The sequence below is a fragment of the Drosophila gunungcola genome, unplaced genomic scaffold (genome assembly GCF_025200985.1).
Source record: "Drosophila gunungcola strain Sukarami unplaced genomic scaffold, Dgunungcola_SK_2 000001F, whole genome shotgun sequence".
NCBI lineage: Eukaryota > Metazoa > Arthropoda > Insecta > Diptera > Drosophilidae > Drosophila > Drosophila gunungcola.
In genome coordinates, this window is record NW_026453197.1 from 16,300,215 (window position 1) to 16,322,491 (window position 22,277).

A 22,277-nucleotide genomic window follows, 5' to 3' on the forward strand; every position below is an offset into this window, starting at 1 on the left:
AATAAAGATTACTCATATACTACACCAATTTGCAGGTACGAGAGGCTTTGGAATTCGCCCTGGAGGAAGATCTGTTTGCCAAATTGCTCTTCCTGTACCGATCGCCCGAGACGCTAATCAAGTGGACCCGTCCCAAGGAGGAGTACGTGGACGATGACGGCGACACCGACTCCATTCCCAGCCGAATGAGTGTACGTCGGCCAGAGCAGCTGCAGCAGCAGCAGCAGCAACTACAATAACATAGGCCTAACCCAAACGCTTTTGTAATTTAGAGTTTGTTTACGTATCTAGTACGTATTGCGTTATCGTAGGTTTCATAGTCTTTTTTAAACATTTTTATATGAAGGAAAGAAAAAAAAAAAAAAAAAAAAAACACAAATCAGAAACACAAACAAGTACACATCACCCATCTATACAGTCTACAGTTCGTTCGATTTTTTGTCAAAAGTACTGCCCTTGTGTGAAACCGTGTATTTAGTCCTAAGTAAGCGAAAAGTGTTGCTGTTGTTAGTTTAATCACATGAAAATACTAGTGAATTGTAATTGCCTAAACAAGCAAATTATTAAATTAAGTTACTTTTAGATATGTGTAAAAATTGAAGATTAAGTACGAAAATACTAATAATAATGATGAGAACTCATATTCAGGGAATTTAGCATTTTACAGAAACCGTAAATATAACAACTAAACTAAAGCATCCGAGTTAATAGGTAATATTTTATATTTATACGAAACAAAAATTTCATGTAATATTAACCGAATTGCTTCGAATCGCATACATTTCTATGCTATTTGCCTGTGTGTGCCCTTTACAAAACTGATTAAAGATATTAGGTATATGTTATACTGTTTGTTATAAAACTAAATCGATATGTTGCATATATATAGAGCGTTGACTTTAGTTATAGGCATATCATGTGACATATTTTTGTATTGAATGCAAACATAATTTGCTTGATCAACTATTTTCTAGGCAAATTCATATCAAAATTTCCTTTTGTATAATGCTAAAGTGCGTTGGCTTCGAACGTAAATCGATGAAGTTCACAAATATCTCCCATATGCAATCTCTTTAAATTAGTAAGCGCCAACAAAAATCTGTATGTTATATTTTATATGAATCGAAACAAAATTAAATTAATAAATGTAGAAACGAATGAATTTTTATACAAGGAAACGAACAACTTAAAACGTATATATAATATGTACCTATTTTTTAGCGTCTAATTTCCAAATTAAGCTTAATAACTACGTGGAATACATACGAACTAAAATAAAGCATCAAAATTGAATGTCATAAATAAAATACTGCCTCTTTTTAATAAATATTTTTATGAAGCTAAACTGTAAAAAGCGATTAAAAAACGGAGCGTTAAGGACTAGAACTGTGGGTGTTAACAAAGCCTGCCAAAATAGTTTGTAAGTTATTGAATTGAGCGATTAATTTTTGAGGTAGTTCATCAGTTTTCAAAGATGCAATTGCAAGTAAGTGTAGCCCCTTAAATCAAATTAAGCAGTGCATCCAAACAAGACGCCCTTCAATGACCAATATAAAAAATAAACTTTTGCTTAGTGGTTCTATGTTTTATTTTTAACTTAACACAGATAAAAATTTACAAATATTGCAACGTAGATTGAACAATTCAGGGAATTCGCGTGGCACAATTTCTGTAGTGGGTGAACCGCAGCTCACTGTCCTCACTCGTGGCACTTTCGCTGCTCTCCTGGCGCACAAACTTGACGGCCGGATAGACCTCCTCCCATTCCGATTCGCTGCGACTGAGGACGCCTCGTCGTCGCGGCGTTGTGAATGAGCTCTCCTGCTGCATTCTGGCGGTGGCAGCGGCTGGCGCCGGAGGCATCGGATTGTTCAGCATTTGGGTGACGCTCTTGGACAGACGAATCGACTGGATGCGGTTGTAGCCACTGCCCGTGGGCTTGTAGCGTTCCAGTCTCGATGTGAGGCGCGCCATCTCAGTGCTCATCCACTCGGGAGCGCGCATGATGGTCAAGTGCGACGACGACGACGACTGGTGGTCAAGTAAACCGAGTGGAGAATCGGTGCAGACCTTTTATAGCCAAGTGGTGAGTGTGACATAAGTGGGGGTGCAGCAAATCAATACGGCTTGCATTAAGCGAGGTTAGTTAGGGCCCAGCGGCTTGGGTTTCCACCCCCAGTGCTATTGACCTATTAACTAATCAAACACTCGCCCATGTAACACCTTCGATTATTGCAACAAAAACTATACATAACATTTAATTAAGAACTAGGCGAACGAAGAACGGCGAGGGACACAGAGAGAGACAAGTTAAATAAGAATAACAGAATAAAAAAGCCACTAAATTCGAGCTAATGGTGGGTCAGTGCATCGAAGATATGCCAAACTGTGCTATGTACATAGTCTAATGTCGAGGGTCCCTGCGTTTAGGACACCTTGCAGTTGTCGTCGTGCAAACGATCGCCATCGAGCTGAACATCCTCCTCGGTGGTGGAGAATATGCCGCCCTGCAAAACCTTGTTGACGGCGGCCCGAGCCAAGTAGCCCGTGGTCTCCGAATATGGCAGCGAGTAGAACGCCTTGAGATCCTCCTTCTTGGTCTGCTGAGGCTGCGGCTCTGGCTGGAGCTGTATGTTGTTGTCCTTGCAGTACATGGCAAACGCCTCCGCCAAGATGCCGTCCAAATCAAGAGCTTGTTTGAAGTGCAGCTCAGGATTGCTAAAATCAACAAACAAAATTAATGTTTAAGCTCTTCCATTTGAATTTAAATTGTATAAATAATTAAAAAAAATAATAATCTTATAAACCGGACTTTTAAATAGATTTAATAATTTATAAATGTTTGCTAAATACAACTTTTATAAGTATATAAAAAATTTCTTTTTTAGAGAATCTAGACTTTCATAGAAGTAATATATAAACATGCTATTAATTTAAAAGAATAAAACCATGTTCTTTAATATTTTCTTTAAATCTTACCGATTCAGAATAGTGGCCACAATGCACAGCAGTTCCACGGTTATTTGACGCCTTTCCGGTCGATCAATGCAAATCAAAGTCTCTTCGACCAGCAAATTAAAGGTCAGCTCGCCGCGACTCATGTTGGTTAGTGTGGGAGTGGCGGGCAGGTGATGACCCTGGGTCAAAATGCCCTGAGGTGTTCTCTGGAGGATCTCCCAGATTTTGTTGTAGAAATGTTTTGGCACACGGCACAAGCAGCCCTCCAGCTGACGGCGTTGCAGGGTAGTTAGCCTTTTTACAAGATATTAATTTATAACTTATCTAAATAACTTGGTATTTCCACTTACTTTTCCTCCACAGCCCACTCGCTGACGGTTAGAACTTTCTGAAGCAGTATGCGGACTTGGAAGGGCGACAGATTGTCCACATCGATGCTCTGCTGACCCGAGATTTTCAGATAGATTCGCATGGCCTCCAGCACCCAGCCAATGCGAATTTTCAGTATGCCACGGAACATGGACGGATTGGTGGCTATCAAGCGGCCACAATAGAGAACCACTTCCTGCTGCAGCACCGCTTGGATGACGTCGTACGGCTGGACACTCGTGTACATGACATTTTGAATCTCCGCCGGCGTCATGGGCTTGTCGAACACCGTCTCCTTCTGTCCAATGATGCCCACGGTGAGTTCCTTGCCATTCACCAGCACAGTGGTAATAAACGGACTGATGGAGTCCACGATGTGGTGGAGTAGAGAGGAGCAGTAGCGAACGGCACGCCAGTAGCGCAGGGAACCAGCGCGATGGTAGAGCTGCGTCAAGGCCGTGCTTACATTCAGACCATTCACCTCGAAGTGCGGACCCTCGCGGTTCAGAATAATACCCCATAGTTGGCACAAGCAGTAAATGGAATCGGTGTTTCGCAGTGCATTTATAATATCCGGCGTGGGTTTGGTATCGAAGTGCTGGAATAAAGATTAAGGAATCAGGAAGTTTAACAATCGTAGAATTCAATTACTTACCGCAACGGAAATCTTCTCCTCCACGTAAGTCAAAGCTTTGGGAACATCTGTCAGGGATTGGTAGCCAATGTACTCGTGGTTTATCTGCGAGAATGCATTCTCATTGTCGGTCAGATCGCTCTGGTTCATGAAATCCAAGTGCTCGATGCAAGAGCTGCTAATCAGGTTCTGCAGCCGACCGATGCGAACTTTCATGCCGTCACAGTAGCCCTTCTTGAGCATGGCCAGCAGGTCGAGCATCTCCTTGAACTGCGGATCCCGCATGTGCTCCTCCCGGATGAGCAGGCACACCGTGGGTCTGCCCGACAAGCGCCAATACTTGCCCACGAACTGCAGCTCCGTCTTGATGTCATCGATCAGCAGAGCCATGTCCCGATACAGATAGAAATCGGAGACCTCGAAGATCAGTGGATAACAGAGAACGGTCATGCCGCAGATGCGATACACCTTGCTGGTGCCCAACGACCCCACCGGTCTCGATGGACGACCGGACAAGCCAACCTTGTTGTTGACTCCCAGATGTTGATAGACTTTGATGAGCTCCGTGGAACTCCAGATTTGCACAGGTTCCACCTGGCCAAAGAAAAGTGGTTAAGAATGCTTTTTATTCTTCAAAGTTGATTGCGACTTACCTCATGTGGCGTCTGTGTTTGGATGCCATAGGTGGCCATCATGGCCTGCAGTCGCATGGACTCGGCAATCAGGACAATCTGCACCACAAGATCAGTGGCAGTTCCCTGTAAGGAATACCAAAATAATGTTACAAAGCATATAAGTTTCTTAGATTATGGATTAAAAATGTTAGGATGCAAGAGGCCAATTCAAGATTCTTGGTTTTTAATCACATGACAAGAAAATTTTGACTAGCCAAATGCCAAAATGCAAAAACACACAAAGGGGAATACAAAATGGGAAGAGGATCTAAGGGATTACTAGCAGAGGGGTAAAATTGTTGGATGTGGGATTAAAATAAAAGTTTAAGGATTTTAACATGCCAAACATATATATTAGATGGCATTAAAGCCGATCATGAATTTTAAAAGAATTTACAAAAGAATTTGGAAAACATTTTAGAACCTTCTAAAACCTTATTGTTTAATAAGTTATTAAGTGCAAATTGTAGGTGGTTATTATGAATTTTCATAGAAAAATCCAATTAATATAATTTCTGCGAATTTGTGCCCTAACAAAATTAGAAGACCCAGCCCAGGCCCAATAGTACAACCACCAATTACCTTTTTGTCATCCAATATAATAGGTATGCGTGGTTTCTTTATACATAGTATGCAATTTTTAGTAGAGGAACATATGGATATTTAGCAAACAGCGGTTAAACAGTAGTATAAAACATTTTCTAAGGGCTGAAGCAAAGCTGCTGTCTTTTGGCATTTTATTTTCAAGCACTGCCCCAAATAACATTTGCAACTAAGAATGCTTTGCAAATTGGCGGGCGTGATCAAGTTTTAGAACGTTTTAAAGCCAATTCCCAGTGTTAACACCTTGGTAAAAAGACATTTAGCCAAATCAAGCTTGATCGTTCTATGGCTTTTGGTTAATTACATGAATTAGGAACTGCAAACTACGTAAATAAACCCAATCGTCTGGTGACAAATTACTTACAGTGCCCGGTTTAGCCTATAGAGCGTGTGTTTATGTTGATTTTTAAACAAAATATGCAGTATATTGATAGGTATATAGAGAGGAAAGAAAACCGAAAAGAGTAAAGAGAAAACTTTTGATTTAGATACCAAAAAGAATTTGTTCACTATTATACAAATAAAACGGGAGTACAGAAATAATAATTCATACTGAAAATAAGCAAATAATCATTTCTATAGTGTAGGTGTGTGTTTTGATCGTTAAGCTATATTTTTTCGATCCGTGTGTCTTGCCGAACATAAAAAAGCCACAATAATGTAACTAGTGATCTTTGGTGCAGATGTGTCTGTGGTCTAAAAAAGCATAATTTAGTTTTTACACATACGAATTCTAAATAATTTTGAATTTTGATTTGCAGTATTTATGTTGATATAGCAGGACATCTACTTACTTTGTGTTTTTCGTCAATTGCTTTGCCCTGTTATTACGAAACCAATTAGTTTATAATTTGGGTTTTTTGAAGGATTTGATTTTGTTCATTTTGGATATAAAGTTGTGTGGTAGCAGTAGTATGTGGTAGTGGTTGGTAGTAGAGAATGAACAGAATGTAGATAGAATTAAATATCAAGAGCCAATTATTCACTTAACCCATACATAGTACTAAGGCAACAGAACAGAACTAATGTGTAATAGTTTCCAATTGGGAGCGAACGCAGACACACACGGCAGACACACAAAACTCATCAGCGGCAGCGGCAGCAGAAGCGGAGGCACCCAAAATGGGCAAGTCCAAAACCCTTTTTACTTTCAAAACCCCACGCTATGAAATGTGTGTTTCAAGCACCATGTATACAGGCATAGGCTAAGAATTTAAACCAAATGTTCTTATAATAAAGAGCTAGTTTATCTTGACTTAGATAATGAAGAAGTTAAAATTGGAAAACTCGCCTTTAAATTTAAGTTACAGTTATCACTTCATAGCGTTCAACACCCTACACATTCCCTGATTGCAACTCACCTGGAAGGCAGAATACCGACCCGCCCTTCTGGGGCGATTATAGCTTGGCAAATAGCGACGAATTGGATCCAATTCGTTGATGTGCAGCAGTCCTGCGGTCAGCAGTTGGGCTATGATGAAGAAGGATTGTCCCCAGAGGAACAGCGACTGCGAGGGAGCACGCATGTAGGAACCATCTCCGTCCGGGGCATAGTACATCGTCACCACGGGATCACCATTGACATCGGTGCGCAAACAGCGTCGCAGGTCGTACTGGAACTCTTCGATCTGTTCATTGTTGTTCTTGAACACGCCATCGATGATCATGGCTATGAAAAAGAGCGGCCATTCGCATTCCAGGCCTTCGAATTCCTTCAACTCGCCAGAGTGATAATAGCGACGCGATTTGTCCTCGTTTTTGCTGAGAAATCCATCGCGGGTGAAGCGCTTGAAGCCCATTTTGCAGCGCAAACGGTTGACAACATTTTGTTTGGTCTGCTCCACCAGGCGGTCCTCATGCGAGGCAAAAGCTGGGAAGGAAAGTGTGAGCAGCAGTGAGGCATCCACACCCTGGAAAAGAAGAAAACCAATTTAAAGTTTACGCATTACAAAATACAAAGTAGCTAACTTTAGAGCTGGACTCCCTGGGCAGCATGGTTTCGAAAATACTACGATTGCGGTTGTGCGCATCAATGTCAACATAAACGACGCTCCACGAAGCTCCCTTCTCGCCAAACAGGTTGCAGCCATTGATGGCCTCCAAGGCGGACTTGGCCATGCCAATGGACGAGGCATGGATCTCGGGGGTGCCATTGTTATACTTGGAGCCACGCTCCCACATGCCAAAGTCGGGCGTACGGTAGGCCCGCTCTACATAGTACACCAGATTCTGGACAAAGGCCACCTCGTCGTGGGTGTAGATGATCTGCAGGCCAGAGGTTATCATCTGGACGAGGAACAGCAGATAGAGAGATACCTAAGAGGGGGATAATGATTGTTTTTAGGTATATTTTGATCAGCAATATTCCTGCACTCACGCAATCGATCTGCAGGTGGTTGTAGAACTCATCCGGGTAGATCTTCTCGCCGGTGTGAAGCTGGAACTTGCTGTGCAGAGCATGTTGGTTGGACTGGCGCTGCTTGAAGAGCTCCACCCGCGATGCCTGCTTCACCCAGCACTCCAGAATGCCGCGCATGCACTTCACCGTGCTCTGGCCCAGTTCGTAGGATTTGCCTCGGTCGTCGTCGATGCGCCGGTAGGCCTGGTACAAACTCCAGACGGCGGAGGCACAGTAGACGCTGTCCCGCACGGATCCCACCACCTGGTCGGTGCTCATCACGGGAAACAGCCCGGTGATGGGGCTCTGGTAGCGCAGCAACTGGCGCTTCACTGCGGGAATAGAAAGTGTTAGTGGCTGCTACCGATTATCGCCGCTTGATTGGCAGTGCAAATAAACAAACGATTCTGTTTACAATCAAGCTTGGGGCGTCGACATTTCGCGATGATTATTAATAGACGCCTTCAATTGGTGCTCAATTGGTGGCCGCCCTACACACAGACAACTGTTCCAAGGTTATATAAATCCTCACCGATGCCATAGTAGATGTCCAGCTGCTTCACAGTGTCCTCGTAGTTGGAGGTCTTCAGGAACTGGTCCAGATTGATGTCCTCCAAGCTGTTGTGGCGTCCGCTGTCCGGAGCACCCGAACTGCCGCCTGGAGTTGTGACCGAGAGACCGAGGCTGGGGGATGAAGATTCAGATACTTATTTACTTCTAAGGTACGTTTTCAATGTTTTAGCACTTACGATTTCGGCACATTACGCATTGTTTGGTCCTTGCGCTTTAATTGCGCTCAAGAAAATGTATCAAAGTCAAAAAAAAGTCAAATGCTTCTAACAGCTGTTTTCCACAAGAGCAGCTTTTTGGAAACATCTGGCAACGCTATGCGTTTGAAATTGAAGATGGAAGTTTAAGGCGGTTAAATTTGAATCGTAATTCGGAGAGTTTAGGCTCTCATAATTTAAGTCATAAACATAATCAAATGGTAGTGTACCTATGTAATTCTTACAAAAATAAGAGTACTTCATTAATATTTGATAGAAATTTGCAAAGCTCGATAAGATTTAGGGTTACCCCCTTGACTTTGAGAAACCCTCGTCAAAAAGTCTCAGTTTACTCCGCTATGGTCACACTGCTACCGGCTTTCTTGTTGTATGCGATTTGTTTTTGTGCTATTTATGCGTTTGTCCTGATCTTCCTCCTGTCAAAATGCGTGCGCCTGATGCGCTCCTGTTCCTCCTCGCTGTCCTGCTTCTCCTGCTGACCTCCGTCCAGGGAACTCTCGCTCCGGACAGTCAGAAACCGAAGAGCAAGCACAGGGAAAGTACGCTGCGTGGCGGTCCCCAAGACAGCAATGTTTTCGATCTGGGATTGGTAAATCACGAACCCTTGGCCAAGGACATCGTGGCCAACCACAGGGGCTATTTCAGGGACACAGGACTAAGACGCTTCAATGGCACCACCTTGGGCTATGTGACCCCAGTAAGTACTACCACTTATTGTGTAGGTATTGTTATTGGAACTGCTTTGTTTACTTTACGTGTAGTGGAACTCCCATGGCTATGATGTGGCCAAGATCTTTGCCAAGAAGTTCGACATCATCTCGCCGGTTTGGCTGCAGATTGTGAAGCAGGGGGATCGCTATTCCGTGGCAGGAACCCATGACATCGATGCGGGCTGGGTGACCGACGTCCGGAGGAAGGGAAAGCAGGCCCACAACCAGCGAACAGTAAAGGGTACTACTGTATAATGCTCTGAGTTTCGTTATCTTATCTTACGTCCCTTAAATTTCAGTGTTTCCCCGCTTCATATTCGATCACTTCACCGATCGGGACATAAAGCTGCTGCTTAGCGATGCCCAGGAAAGGACGAAGGTGAACGATGCCCTGATCAAGTGCTGCAAGGACAATGGCTTCGATGGCCTGGTCCTGGAGGTTTGGTCCCAGCTGGCTGGGCGCATTGATGACAAAATTCTCTATGCACTGGTTTTGCAAATGGGTGGGTTTTGTAATGATTGCCCTTCTTAGTTATTAATGAGTTAAGGAAAACTATCTTATAATTTTTAAAGAAATTTCTTACCTTAAATCAGGGTTTAAGCAACATTCTTTAAGCATATTTATGAAATTCTTTCTTTTTTTCAGCCAAAGAACTCCAGAAGCAGCAGTTGCGCCTTATTCTAGTCATTCCTCCATTCCGCAAGGACACGGGCAATCTTTTTGGAGAGAAGCACATGGACAAGCTGTACAAGCACATATTCGCCTTCTCCCTTATGACCTACGATTTCTCCAGTGTGCAGCGTCCTGGAGCAAATGCACCACTCTATTTCGTCCGCAAGGCTGTAGAGACAATCGCACCAGAAGGATGTTCTGATATGGCGGCAAAACGTGCTAAAATTCTGATGGGTCTGAATATGTATGGCAATGATTACACACCCGATGGCGGAGGACCCATCACCTTCTCTCAGTACTTGGATTTGGTGAAGCATGTGAAGAGGCATCTGACTTATGATGAGCGGGATATTGAGAATTTCTTCGAAATCAAGTGAGTTTTTATTTGCTTATGTTTAATGTTGAGGGGGCTTATTTTGGACAACTTTCAGAAACGAAGACGGTCGTCACATTGTTTTCTATCCCACTCTCTACTCGATCAACGAGCGAATAAAGCTGGCCCAAGAGTTGGGCACTGGCGTTTCCATCTGGGAACTCGGGCAGGGACTGAACTATTTCTACGATCTCTTTTAGTTAGCTTGTAAGCAGCATGCAATGCACAACACATATTCCAAATAAACTGTCCGCTATTTTAGCTAATGCGCTTCTTACAAAACAGATTATGTACAATATGTTTTAATCTGGCTTTAAACTTTATATATTTCATGCTGAACTTAAACAAATTGCAATCAAACAACAATTTTTGATGAAATATTTTCAAATTAAGCGCCCAACTTTTCCAGCCCTCGTAAGACAACCTGCCGCCGCTTTACAACACTGGCAAAATTATCGAGTGTCGCTAAGCAAACATGGTTATCGAGTGATTCTCTATTGTTTTTAAGCTAAATTTGTTATTATTTTTTTAGCCGGTTGAAAAACGAAAGATGCGATTTCTGTACGCCTGCTTTGTGATCGTTCTGTGCGCCCTGATCTTCTGCGAATACGTGGCGGACTTTGTGGTCCTCCAGAAATGCAAGTGGCCGGAAATTAAAAGGAAAAAGTATGTGGATGATCCGCTGAGGGCGATGATACTGGCGGATCCCCATCTCCTGGGACCGCACCGTGGCCACTGGCTGGACAAGCTATACCGGGAGTGGCACATGACGCGTGCCTTCCAGGCGGCATCCCGGTTGTTCCAGCCGGATGTGGTCTTCGTCCTGGGGGATTTGTTCGATGAGGGCGACATGGTGAGCGACAAACAGTTCCAGGAGTATGTGTGGCGCTATCTGAAGATGTTCCACCTGCCGCCGGGGATTCCACTGATCAGCGTCGCCGGAAACCACGACGTGGGCTTCCACTACAAGTGAGTCAATCAAATATACAGACTCTTAATTTCCTTTAATCACATTAATAATCTTCCAGAATGCATCCATTCTTTATGACGCGTTTTGAGAACTATCTAAACAACTCCTCGGTGCACCTATACACCATCAAACAGATCCACTTTGTGGTGATAAACTCCATGGCCATGGAGGCAGATGGCTGCATGTTTTGTGACCAGGCCGAGGATGAGCTAAAGAATATCTCGCGGACGCTGCACTGCATGAAGTATCCGCTGGAGGCGGAGTGCGCCCGCACCAGGCGGCATCCCTATAGTCAGCCCATCCTGCTGCAGCACTTTCCCACATACCGAATATCGGATACCATATGCGAGGAGCACGATGCCCCGTACATCGAGACGTTCCGCGAACGCTTTCATGTGCTCTCCAAGGACGCCACGGATATGCTGGGGGAACTACTAAAGCCTAGACTGGCATTCGCCGGCCATTCACATCACTTCTGCCACAGTGTAAATCGACTGGGCATCGATGAGTACACGGTGGCCTCATTTAGCTGGCGGAACAAAGTCAATCCCAGCTTTATGCTGGTGGGTTCTTTTGTTTGCAAACTCTTGAAACTTGATTTAATAATCACCTATTTTCAGGCCACCATCACCCCCGACGATTATGTTGTTTCCAAGTGCAAAATGCTGCCGCAGCAGTTCGTCTTCAACAGCTACCTAAGTGCTGGCATGCTCTGCCTGATTGTCATCGCGTTCCAGGTTCGCAAATGCATCAAAAGCAGACGACAGTCTTCGGCCGCTGATCATCGGAAGGTCAATTAGTTTGTATGTACGAACGAGCCTACACGAGGCGCATCCTCTTTTGTGATTTACGCCTGATTGGGGCTTAGTTTAGACTAGATACAGCCAGAGTCCAGACTCAGATCCCAGATCCAGACAGTGGTCATATCATTCCTGCTGCTTTGCAATCGCTTAACTATATTCTAGGTGTAAAAAATTCGGACAATGTGTGTATGATCTATTTATTGAATTTATCACAGACATTATGCTTGTAAAGTCACACGGAATACATAATGAGACACAGTCTGCTGACTACAAATCGAAAATGCCAAAGAATAATGCTTGAACATAAGCTGGAAAGTGAAGAACGGATACGATCAGAAAAATTAAATAAAGCTATATTATAATACAATAATTACACTACGCTAATGATTGTGCACTCTGGATATGGAGATGCAGATTCATAGGTTCCTGTACTTCGGTTTGTGTTCACCAATTAAATAGCTGGATCACGTTGTACTAGACTAGGATATTTTTAAGATAACTACCAAAAAGCAACTATAAACTACGTACTAGGCCAACAAGAAAAGTGTGTGGAATACAATGCCACAAGTATAGGAGCTCGATTTCTCGATTGGTTCCATTAAGTTTGGCACAGGAAGTTATAACTCGCCAATTTTAGGAGACGTTTAGGAGGTTTTTGTGCGCCTGCGCATTAAGATTGCGACCGTTAAAGCATTCTTCTGGAAGGAATCTAAGAAAAAGAAATGTTTCGATTATAATTATACAGGATATGATAATAAGGCAAGCTGTATTCGAACCTGTGAATCACTGGCGATATAAGATCGGGATCCAGAGTCTTTATATTCGTCGGTTTGGTCACAAGGGAGACCAGTGCACCCACCACGACGACAGTGGCCACTCCAATGGGATTAATCCAGTGGTAGGACAGCCGATACAGTGGGAAAACTTGCTCCTCATCCACCCATACATTTTCCCGAAGGGTTACATTACCCACGCACCCCTCCACCGACACGGGAAGTTTTTGGGAATTCAATTCACCCGCTGCAATGGTAAACTGCGTTCCGAAGGATATCCATCCGGCGAGCAGAGCACTTGCAATTCCGCCCACAGCAGTGCCCACAGTATTGGCCCAGGGAACGAGCATTCCCAAAGTGAACAGGCCAAAAGTGGTCCCAGCTGCGATGGCCGTCATTGAAGTGCAAATGCTCAGAATTCCACTCAGTTGTTCCAGGACAAACACCAGTGAAAGGGCCACTATACCAAGAACTATAATAGTTGACTTGACCAAAATGGTGGATGCTCTTTCACTTGGTTGCATCTTGAAGCAGCCGCGAACTATATCCTCCAGGATCACCAAGGAAGTGGAGTTGAGAACTACGGAAAGAGAACTCAAGGCGGCTCCGAATATCCCAGCTATGAACAAACCAGACATTCCATAGATGTGACCCACGCTCTGGACGACAAAGAGCGGCAGAAGTTGATCGTCGTGCTGAAGACGAATAAAAGTAAGTAAAGATCAAAAGTTAATTATTATTTGCTCACCGTTATTAGGCCTGCACTTAGAGGATCACAATCCTTGTACATCTCAAAGATCAGTAGACCCACATAACAACAAACCGAGACAAAGGCAGCCACTCCAATTGTGAAAATAGCCATAGAAGCACGGGCTTTTTTCAGCGAGGGGAGAGACATGTATCGCTGTACCATGGTCTGATTGACGGCATTAAAAGATGTCCAGTAGGAGAATCCACCGATGAGAACGCTCCAAACAGTATGACGAACATATGGTGATGGATTTGTGTTGTTAAAAATCAATCGACCACCCTTGGCGGCATCGTCAAAAAGAACATTCAAGCCGTTGGCATATACTGTTGCCAATACCGCTACTGCCAAAACGGAAAGAAACATCACCAGCACCTGCCAGGCATCTGTGTGGACCACTGCCTTGATACCTCCCTGGAAATATTTAATTTAGTTAAGTGGCTAACCATGTATCATACCCTCTTAACCTTACCACAAAGGTGTAGAAAACACACACGACCACAATTACCACAGCAATCACATGGAGATTAATTCCAGAAACTGCAAGATTAGCAAAAGATTAGAGGAATGGTTTAAAAAGTAACAAATATAGCTTACCCTGATTCAGAGCTATGGCTGGAACATACACAATAAAGGGCAGAAACAGAATCTGAAATCAGATCAATAATAACTTAAGTCAAGAGTTCCATATTAACTCGGACTTTGACTTACCTCATCTAGTATAAACATAAAAGATGCTATGCTTCGAATGACCGAATGAAAACGCATCTCCAAGTACTGAAAGTAAAAATGTCTTTAAGCTTTTAAATAATTGGCTTGTAAGATTGGTTAGTCGCACTAAAACGAACGTCATTGGGACTTTTTTTCGGGCTATCTAATAGTTCGAACACAATTGTCAAGTGGCAGCAAAATACTTTACAATTAATCAGAACGGACCCATGGAGACAAAGCAAAAGCGTCGCAACAAGTGGGCGAGAGCAAAGTCCAAGAAATTCCACTTGAGGAGGGTGGTCTCCGACTCTTAGTTAATTAAAATGTTCACTACGATTTCCGTCAGTTGACGGCAAATAAATTAAAAAGTAAAATAGTAATAAAAATCAAGTTCCCATTTCTTAAATATTTCCATAAAGAATAGCTTCACTTTTACTGTAACCATAAGCTCCCCGACTTATAAGACTGTAAATCAATAAATCAGTTTCTAGCATTTACGAATGTCGTACCTCATACGAAGAGCCTACTTGAAGAGCCGAGAACACGGGTATGTAGACATAGGAGACGGCAATGCCTTGCAGCACGATTGCGATGGCTATAAACCAATACTGAGTGCCATAATTGTAGATTTCAGAGGTAGTTCCCAGTATCGTAACGCCCGATATATAGCTGGAAATCAAATGCTGCAGATTACAGGGATGCTTAGGGGGTGGTAAAATATCATCAACAATACCTGGCTATTAAACTCATAGCAACAGGAAAAACTTTCAGATTGCGTGACCCAAGTAGGTACTCGCTCATCTTCTCCGATCCGAAATCGTTTTTTCGCCTTTCTGGCATTGTGGTCGGCAAAGTGGGTTCCACCTCCTCGAGCTTCCTCTTGCTCTTCCTGCAATTAACACAATTGTTTGCCAATGTTTTCGTGGAATTGAAGGTCACTCACTTGATGCAACCGAAATAGATGCCCGTGCCGGTGGATAATACGATCATGCCTAGGAAAACTATATAGTCCACACTGCCAAACCTGTAGGACTCCATGCCTTTCTTGGCCACCTGTTGAACAAAAATAATTTAACTATGGTTTTCATAATCTTTCCGTTCTAAATGTACATTTAAGGTTAATGACATGTTATTTAATATCAGCTGGTTCTGAGATTCTCAAACTTAAATTATATATTCTGTGTGAACAAGTGCGCGAAATGGACTTATAACAATATAATGATTTGCACGTCTGGGATTATGGGCATAAAATTGTAATTGCCCTATGTTATCTGAATGAGTTGTAGAACGCAAATTAGATACACCCAGCTCTCATGAACAGACTGTCGCAGACCTTATATGTTTTCTTTTAGCAACGTTTATAAACTTTGAAATACCATGCTAATGATAATTATCCCGGCTTTTTTTTATTACCCCTTGTAACTTTTTTATCTCTGTTAATTCTCCTCATTTCATTCATTTCCCTATCAAAATGTCACGCTATAATCAGATTATTTAAACGGGCAGACTTTAGTCTGTAAAAGCGAAATCCACCAATCTCCATGTGGAGTCATGGGAATCAGGTCTTATCAACAGCTGCCAGTTTATTACTCATCAAATATCAAATCAAAGCGGCCTGGCCAATCTAAATGGGCCAGTGACTTTAACCCTGTATTGTTTATTCAACAACTTTTGCAACCGTATACAAATAACAAAAAATTTTTGAAATAGTAAAGACAACACCATTGTCACTAATAGATGTAAATGACATGTTCAGGCTACTTTAACCTTTTATATTTTTATTTATACGTTTCTATTTTAATCCATAAACTAACTTTTTTAATAATAATAATAAAATATATAACATTTTGTTTGTGATTTCAGTTCATTGACGCCTGGGCAATCTGACGCCAGGATCAATCGGAACCGATCAAATCTCAGTTCGACGAGATGAGACTTTAACCTTTTACGCAATATCTCGAGCGGCATTATCGCCCTGGACTTGGACTTTGTAACACAGATGCCGGGTCCCCGCTCCCCAGCTCATAAATAGCTTTGAATATTTGGGACCGGCGAAAGGTGCGAATACGTACCGATTCCATGTTGCTATAAACCGGCAACAATGGGTATTACGATGGTGGGGGTGGTGATTCCCGGAACTGGAGCAGCAAACCAAATGGAAAATTGTGCGTCCCCCACGAAAATCAACACCAAAGCAACACACGATAAACGGGCAGCTGCAGCAGCAAAGTACCAACCAATTCGCCAAACGTAATGTGAATTGTCTTGTGGCACAAAGGGTCAACGGATTTGGTTTAATACCATGGGTTTATTGGGAATGGTTTTATAATTGCAAATTAATTACACAAAAGCACACAACATTGTCTGAGCATAAAAACAAAACTCGAAAATGTAAATCGCGGCGCGGAAAGCGAGAGTGAGGGGAAAGTTTTATCGTTCTATTCTGTGTCGGTTCTTTCAAAAGCGAAATATTCCACGTCCGAGCCGAAGCAACGCAACAACATCAACCGATTCCGTTCCCGAACTGCAACTGATGTGAACGAGTGAATCGAAAATAAGAGCCACTGGGCCAGCTGCTTGGCTAAAAACAAGTAGGAACACAAATACATCAAGAGTTTCGACTGGCTTATACCCTCTACTCAACATTTAATACTCGAAATCTGTTGGAACTGGAAATATAAACACGGTAAAGATATGTTTGTTTTGTTCATCTGTTTTTTAAATATGCCTAATTTTGTCTGCTAATCACAAACAATATAACGAATTAAGCATACCCCTGCTTTCTCCGAGTACGGGGTGCAAAAAAGCTTCCTCTCCCACCCATTTATTCAGCCCGAGGGTAGAGAGACTAAAAGAGAGGCACCGTGTAACTGTGGGAGAGGGGTTTTGGCGAGAGCACAAGGTGGGTGAGTGAGGTTGGGAGAGAAAGCTTCCCACGGCTTTTGTAATCTTCGTTGTATTATGTCAATGCGAGTGGTCAGCTTGACCATTCGATCAGCAATTAAGGAAACTTAGGAGAAGAGTGATGCATTTTTATTTCCGTTCACCCATTTTTATGTTTTTGAAAGTATTCAAAAACTTTCAAATAATCCAAAATGATGAATCCATTAAATATTTATGTGACATCATTCAAAAGTGGCACTCGATCTAGCCATGTCCGTCTGTCCGTCTGTCCGTCCGTTTATATGCAAACTAGTCTCTCAGTTTTAAAGCTATCTGCATGAAACTTTCCCAAAAGTTGTCTTTCTATTGCAGGTAGTATATAAGTCGGAACGAGCCGGATCGGACGACTATAGCATATAGCTCCCATAGGAACAATCGGAAAAATAAATGAAAAAAAATTATAACTTTGCTGTTTTTTAATTTTTTGTTTAGTTCTTCGACATATAGTAATGGTAAAATATTTCCGATTTACGGTTTAAATTTCATCAAAATCGGACGACTATAGCATATAGCTCCCATAGGAACAATCGGAAAAATAAATGAAAAAAAATTATAACTTTGCTGTTTTTAATTTTTTGTTTAGTTCTTCGAGATATAGTAATGGTTTAATATTTCAGAATTACGGTTTTAATTTCATCAAAATCGGACGACTATAGCATATAGCTCCCATAGGAACAATCGGAAAAATAAATGAAAAAAATTATAACTTGTTTTTAATGTATTTTAAAAATAAAAATACATTCGTTTTTCTAAATTAAAAGTTAGTTAATTACTTACTTACTTACTTCCCTTATAGTTACTATGGGTTTTCTTAATTCATAATAACTGTGCACTTGTTTTTCGTATTTATTTAATATTAGAATGTAACATTTTAACATTCTATTGTCTTTGATCTTTAAAAGGCAAAATACTAACTACTTACTTGATCTATCATACACGACGACTAATAGGTTTTAGCTCCAGGATGTTAAAGGATATTTCATAGTAAGGTGTATGAATTGTATGTTCGAAGACATTTTTTATGGTTTTCCTTTCGGTCAAATCGGCAAATAGTCAATCAATAGCGAGTGTCAAGACTTCATGAGAGAACTATTTACAATGAGAAAGCACAACAGATAATTGAACAATTGTCAGTGTCAGACTTTTACCACCTCTCCATTGGCACTGCGCCGTGAGTTTCCATTGCGGAATGTAATTGGATTAGGCAGCAACCAAGTCCGATACCCAGTCTCAGTATCAGTCCCAATCGCGACGGGACCACCCGTTAGAGCTCCAGATAGCTTCGAATCCGTGGCCAAAGCTGGAGGATTGGAATTGCATAATCTGGAAACATGAGCAGGGCGAACAACTCGAAAATCGTTTTCAAGCCGAAAACGAGCATCGGAAGCAAGAGTAGCCAGCTAATCGACTATGAACGCATCCAAGGGGAGTTGGAAGCGGTGGCTCCGACAGCCTCGCCTCCACCAGCATTACCTCCCAATAGTGGTCAGGGAAAACTCATGTTGAAGCTGAGCTCCGCCAAGATTTCGCTTGGCAAGATCTCGCAGATTCCGCAAAATAGTCTTCAAGCTTCTTCCGCGACAGATGCAGTGCGTCGAAAATCGGCACCACAGGTCTTAGCCTTTACCATTGCCCCCAAAGTGGAAGCGATTTCGGAAACGCAGCCTCCATCAGTGCCCAAGCTGCCTGGATTTGCGCCAAGCAGCGGCATTCGACGTTCTAGGACATTGGGTTTGTCAAATGGCGACCAAGCAGGGACAACTGGTCTACCCACTGAGGACCTTGGGCTGCAGGACAGGGAAAGTTGCAGTGGCAGTGAGCCCACCAGCAGCTTGGCCGGAGGTGGTAGTTCCACCTCGCCAGAATCCCTACTAGATAATATCCTCAGTGGCGCCTCCTCCGTATCCGTCCAAAGTAGCAGCAGCAGTCAGGCGAGTAATGCTACGGTGGCACAGCCCATTAAAGCCAAGGAGCAATTGCTTCCGAAAAGGCTACTGAGCTTGAAGGCTTCTCCGCAGTTAAGGATCTCGCCTCCCACGCCGGACACTAGCCAACCCAAGCTGCAGATGCTCCCTCAACTCCTGCTGGCAGCCTCTCCAAGGCCAGAGATCTTCGAAGCCCCATCGCCGCTGGTCATGAGTCCCTCCCGGTCGCCCGCGGTCTCCCCAGCAGTTTCCCCATCACCAAGTATTACCTTGAGACCCAGTACTCCCCCCGAGAACACCATAACCTTTACGGATGATCTCAAGTGCGGCATATGCCTGGATGTTTACACGGACCCCAGAACCCTACACTGTCTGCACTCCTTTTGTCTGCAATGCCTGGTCAGCGAAAATTTCAAGGACGAGTCGTTCTGGGATCAGGATCAAGCCCGCAGCGAGGATCCCTCTTGCTATAGCCTAAAATCGGAGATGGGTGGATCTAGTGCGGAACTCACGGCTACGGTTTCGCCCGCCAGGCAGCGAGGAACAAGTTTCAGTCTTAGAAGAAAGAAGTCTATGGATCGCCTAGTGATCACGGTAAGATTGTGATATAATAGAGGATCGATCTACTCTAAATAACCCACATCTTATTAACCAGTCCAAGAGTGAAGGCAAGCGATCGACAAGCTCCTTTGGGACCCGGTTGACCGGAAGCTTTGTAAGCGAATCTCACACTCGATGCATCCGCTGCCAAAGCTGCAACTATCCCACAGATCTCCCATTGGGTGGAGTGCGTCAGCTTCCACAGAACTATTTGTTAGTCAGACGCATCGAGGCCTTGCGATTGCAGGCTGGGGAGGATGTAATCTCAAAGGTCTGGTGTTCTCTTTGCACCGACGAAATTAGTGTAAGTAGCTTGAAGTCATTAAGTAAAATCTATGTAAGGTCTTATCCCATGTTTCTTACTCCAGGCCACCTATCATTGTATCAGCTGCACCCTGAATTTGTGCACCTTGTGCAAGGAGGCACACGAGAGGCAAAGGACCACTGCAAATCACCGGATGAGGAGCATATTGGAGCTAAGACGCGCCAGGAAGCAAAAGCAACAGCAATTGGGATTGGGAGACAGTAGCAAGCTAGTTCTTCGATGTGGAATTCATACCAACTTCGAGCTGAAGGCTTTCTGTACCCAATGCCGTCAATTGGCCTGTACCGATTGTTTGGTGCTACTCCATAAGGGTCATCGACACGAGACTATATCCCGGGCGATTGGACATCAGGGAAAACTCCTTAAAGAAGCTACAGATCAAACTCGTCCGCTTTGTCAATATGCGGAACACTCCATCGAAAGGTTGAACGAGATCGCCCGTGGAATAAACGCTAGGTGCGACGACATCCAGAATCAAGTGGAGCGTTACATGCAAGAGTACATCGAGGCCTTGGAGGTGCATCGTAGAACCCTCATCCAACAAATCAGTAGAGCCAGGGAGTCCAAAGTGGAGGTTGTACTCAAGCAGCAACTGGATCTGGGTGAGATTTTTTTGTAATTTTAATTGTTTTTTAGTTAACTGGTTAGTTCCATAGAGAAACGCACACAGCAGGCTCTGGATGCAGTGCGATTTAGCCAAGAGCTGTGCGAGATTGGCGCCGATGTGGAGATTCTGAGTTATGCGGCTATACTTCTTAGGCGTTTGGAGTATTGTCAACAATTTAAACCGCCAGTCGATCCGAAGGTAGGGTGACCATGACTTTGCTTAAAAAAATGTTCTCTCCACTTTCTTTTCAGATCTCCGACTCGCTACACTTCTTACCCAAAATTCGGGCTCCGTCGACGAAGGACCAGCGTGATATTCCTCTATATGGCATCATCACCATGCAGGTGGTGGAACCCGGCTTGTGTACCTTGGAATGGCAGGGGTTTTCCCAGCTGCGACTCCACAAAAAGGCAGATCTTCTGTTGCACTCCAGAGATGCCGACGGAGTTTCCCTGTGCCACGGAGGTTTGGAGATTAACTGCATGCTTAAGTACAAGGAATCGAGCTCCAAGTTCCTGCCCGTGGAGGTTTCGGACAATAGGGATGGAACCTACAACATATCCTTTACGCCGGATGCCCAGGGTTCGCTGATCCTAACGATCACAATCAACGAGCGGCCCATCAAGGGAGGTCCTTTCACCTTTCAGGCGCGTCAAGTTCGTCCGCACACGGGCATTTACCACTGCTGCTCCTTCTGCTCCGGAAAGGGCAACCGAAGTGTGATGTGCTCGTGCGAGGGTCGAATGCCTGGATATAGTGGCTGCGGTCATGGACATGCTGGACATCCCGGGAGACGCCACTGGTCCTGCTGCGGAAATGTGCTTGAGAACTCCGAATGCAATGTGGCCAATAAACTTCTAAATACCTAAAATGTGTCACTAAGTATGGATCTATTAGTTTTGTTTTAAGCTTAAGTTAATTTTAGATCCAACTACAATGAATTGAAAAGATTAAAGTCGCATAACTAAGAGAGTATTTCAAGTCCACGAATGCATTACAAAACATAAGTTGTAAAATACCGGAGGATAAGGACAAACCCTACATATGCCAAAAAACCTGGCCTCAATACCCACACAACAGCGCCTAAACCCAAACGGCGACCTTGAAAATTTCTAGTGGGCAATAAAGAAAGAACTATACCTTCCTGCCACATGGTCAGCATGTGCTTTCGACCTAATCGGCCGGAACATAGTTTTGTTTATTCATTAAAAATTTTAATCATAAATTCAAGCGTAAATCATTCATAAAGTGGAAAGGCTCTCAGGATTGTCGGTTTTCTTGGACAAGAAAATCAGCAATTCTAAAAGCCTTTAATGTGCTGACGCCAGCATTTTTTATAAAATGATGACTGTAACAAAAAAAAAGTGTATACGAAGTATGTTTAAGGACCCCTAGCCAAAGAGTATGCCATTTAGCCTATATATCCCTATAGCCGTGTAGATATAGACCAGACCTCCATCTAGCCAAGTGTGCTATACAGTTCAATAATAAATTGACATAGTCAAAGTCTCAGGAATTAAGCCAAGCTTGTGGAATATCGTGCAACAATAAATATCACCACCCTTCTCTGCGCTTTTCACGCTTCACAGCTAAGTCTATCAACGAAACTCGACTGTCATTGATCTTGTTTATATTTATTTATGTCATTTTCTTTTTTTTTCGTCTTTTATTTATTGAAAATTGTAAACACAA

The 22,277-nt window shown here is 43.2% G+C and overlaps 7 protein-coding genes across 24 annotated transcripts in view; 4 read left to right on the forward strand and 3 right to left on the reverse strand.

The window, feature by feature from the left end:
* Positions 1-1,345, forward strand: part of LOC128262704 (piezo-type mechanosensitive ion channel component) — a 29,451-nt gene extending 28,106 nt beyond the window's left edge. For 7 of the 13 annotated variants that reach the window (XM_052997133.1, XM_052997139.1, XM_052997142.1 and 4 more), the window contains one exon: positions 36-1,345. In XM_052997133.1, the coding sequence (XP_052853093.1) occupies positions 36-239 (204 nt within the window). In that variant the 3' untranslated portion in view covers positions 240-1,345. The remainder of the gene's footprint in view (positions 1-35) is intronic. The other 6 variants (XM_052997137.1, XM_052997138.1, XM_052997141.1 and 3 more) reach the window with 1 other exon arrangement.
* A 219-nt stretch (positions 1,346-1,564) lies between these two features.
* On the reverse strand, positions 1,565-2,084 carry LOC128262710 (uncharacterized). The gene has a single exon (XM_052997155.1). It carries the CDS (start codon positions 2,002-2,004, stop codon positions 1,645-1,647), a length of 360 nt encoding a protein of 119 aa, XP_052853115.1. The 5' UTR covers positions 2,005-2,084; the 3' UTR covers positions 1,565-1,644.
* Positions 2,085-2,229: 145 nt separating this feature from the next.
* Positions 2,230-8,536, reverse strand: LOC128262706 (probable phosphorylase b kinase regulatory subunit beta). Of its 3 annotated transcripts, none has more exons than XM_052997150.1 (11): positions 8,386-8,536; positions 8,169-8,320; positions 7,616-7,968; positions 7,207-7,554; positions 6,600-7,148; positions 5,603-5,617; positions 4,615-4,719; positions 3,983-4,555; positions 3,309-3,925; positions 2,980-3,252; positions 2,230-2,718 (listed from the first exon to the last, which is right to left on the reverse strand). In XM_052997150.1, exons 1-11 carry the CDS (start codon positions 8,403-8,405, stop codon positions 2,427-2,429), a joined length of 3,297 nt encoding a protein of 1,098 aa, XP_052853110.1. In that variant the 5' UTR covers positions 8,406-8,536; the 3' UTR covers positions 2,230-2,426. The 3 variants fall into 3 exon arrangements, with proteins under 3 accessions (XP_052853110.1, XP_052853109.1, XP_052853111.1); XM_052997149.1 differs by lacking the exon at positions 5,603-5,617 and adding an exon at positions 6,033-6,059; XM_052997151.1 differs by lacking the exon at positions 5,603-5,617.
* Positions 8,537-8,745: 209 nt separating this feature from the next.
* Positions 8,746-10,462, forward strand: LOC128262708 (chitinase domain-containing protein 1). The gene is made up of 5 exons (XM_052997153.1): positions 8,746-9,121; positions 9,186-9,375; positions 9,434-9,637; positions 9,781-10,180; positions 10,239-10,462. The coding sequence occupies exons 1-5, from the start codon at positions 8,849-8,851 to the stop codon at positions 10,378-10,380; spliced, it is 1,209 nt and encodes a 402-aa protein (XP_052853113.1). The 5' UTR covers positions 8,746-8,848; the 3' UTR covers positions 10,381-10,462.
* Positions 10,463-10,632: 170 nt separating this feature from the next.
* Positions 10,633-12,323, forward strand: LOC128262709 (metallophosphoesterase 1 homolog). Its single transcript, XM_052997154.1, has 3 exons — positions 10,633-11,149; positions 11,209-11,713; positions 11,771-12,323. Exons 1-3 carry the CDS (start codon positions 10,731-10,733, stop codon positions 11,948-11,950), a joined length of 1,104 nt encoding a protein of 367 aa, XP_052853114.1. The 5' UTR covers positions 10,633-10,730; the 3' UTR covers positions 11,951-12,323.
* LOC128262707 (sodium-coupled monocarboxylate transporter 2) lies at positions 12,137-16,396 on the reverse strand. Of its 2 annotated transcripts, XR_008268369.1 has the most exons (11): positions 16,258-16,396; positions 15,129-15,238; positions 14,919-15,074; positions 14,695-14,854; positions 14,186-14,251; positions 14,072-14,123; positions 13,947-14,014; positions 13,475-13,888; positions 12,730-13,421; positions 12,482-12,662; positions 12,137-12,261 (listed from the first exon to the last, which is right to left on the reverse strand). XR_008268369.1 is itself a non-coding variant. In XM_052997152.1 (10 exons), exons 1-10 carry the CDS (start codon positions 16,264-16,266, stop codon positions 12,587-12,589), a joined length of 1,803 nt encoding a protein of 600 aa, XP_052853112.1. In that variant the 5' UTR covers positions 16,267-16,396; the 3' UTR covers positions 12,137-12,586. The 2 variants fall into 2 exon arrangements, 1 of the variants encoding a protein (XP_052853112.1); XM_052997152.1 differs by having other exon boundaries at positions 12,137-12,662.
* A 1,527-nt stretch (positions 16,397-17,923) lies between these two features.
* LOC128262469 (tripartite motif-containing protein 45) lies at positions 17,924-21,809 on the forward strand. 3 transcript variants are annotated; one of them, XM_052996742.1, is made up of 5 exons: positions 17,924-19,647; positions 19,709-19,957; positions 20,022-20,580; positions 20,635-20,783; positions 20,837-21,809. In XM_052996742.1, exons 1-5 carry the CDS (start codon positions 18,460-18,462, stop codon positions 21,452-21,454), a joined length of 2,763 nt encoding a protein of 920 aa, XP_052852702.1. In that variant the 5' UTR covers positions 17,924-18,459; the 3' UTR covers positions 21,455-21,809. The 3 variants fall into 3 exon arrangements, with proteins under 3 accessions (XP_052852702.1, XP_052852704.1, XP_052852705.1); XM_052996744.1 differs by lacking the exon at positions 20,635-20,783 and having other exon boundaries at positions 20,837-21,049; XM_052996745.1 differs by lacking the exon at positions 20,837-21,809 and having other exon boundaries at positions 20,022-20,552; positions 20,615-20,713.
* The last annotated feature ends 468 nt before the right edge of the window (positions 21,810-22,277 follow it).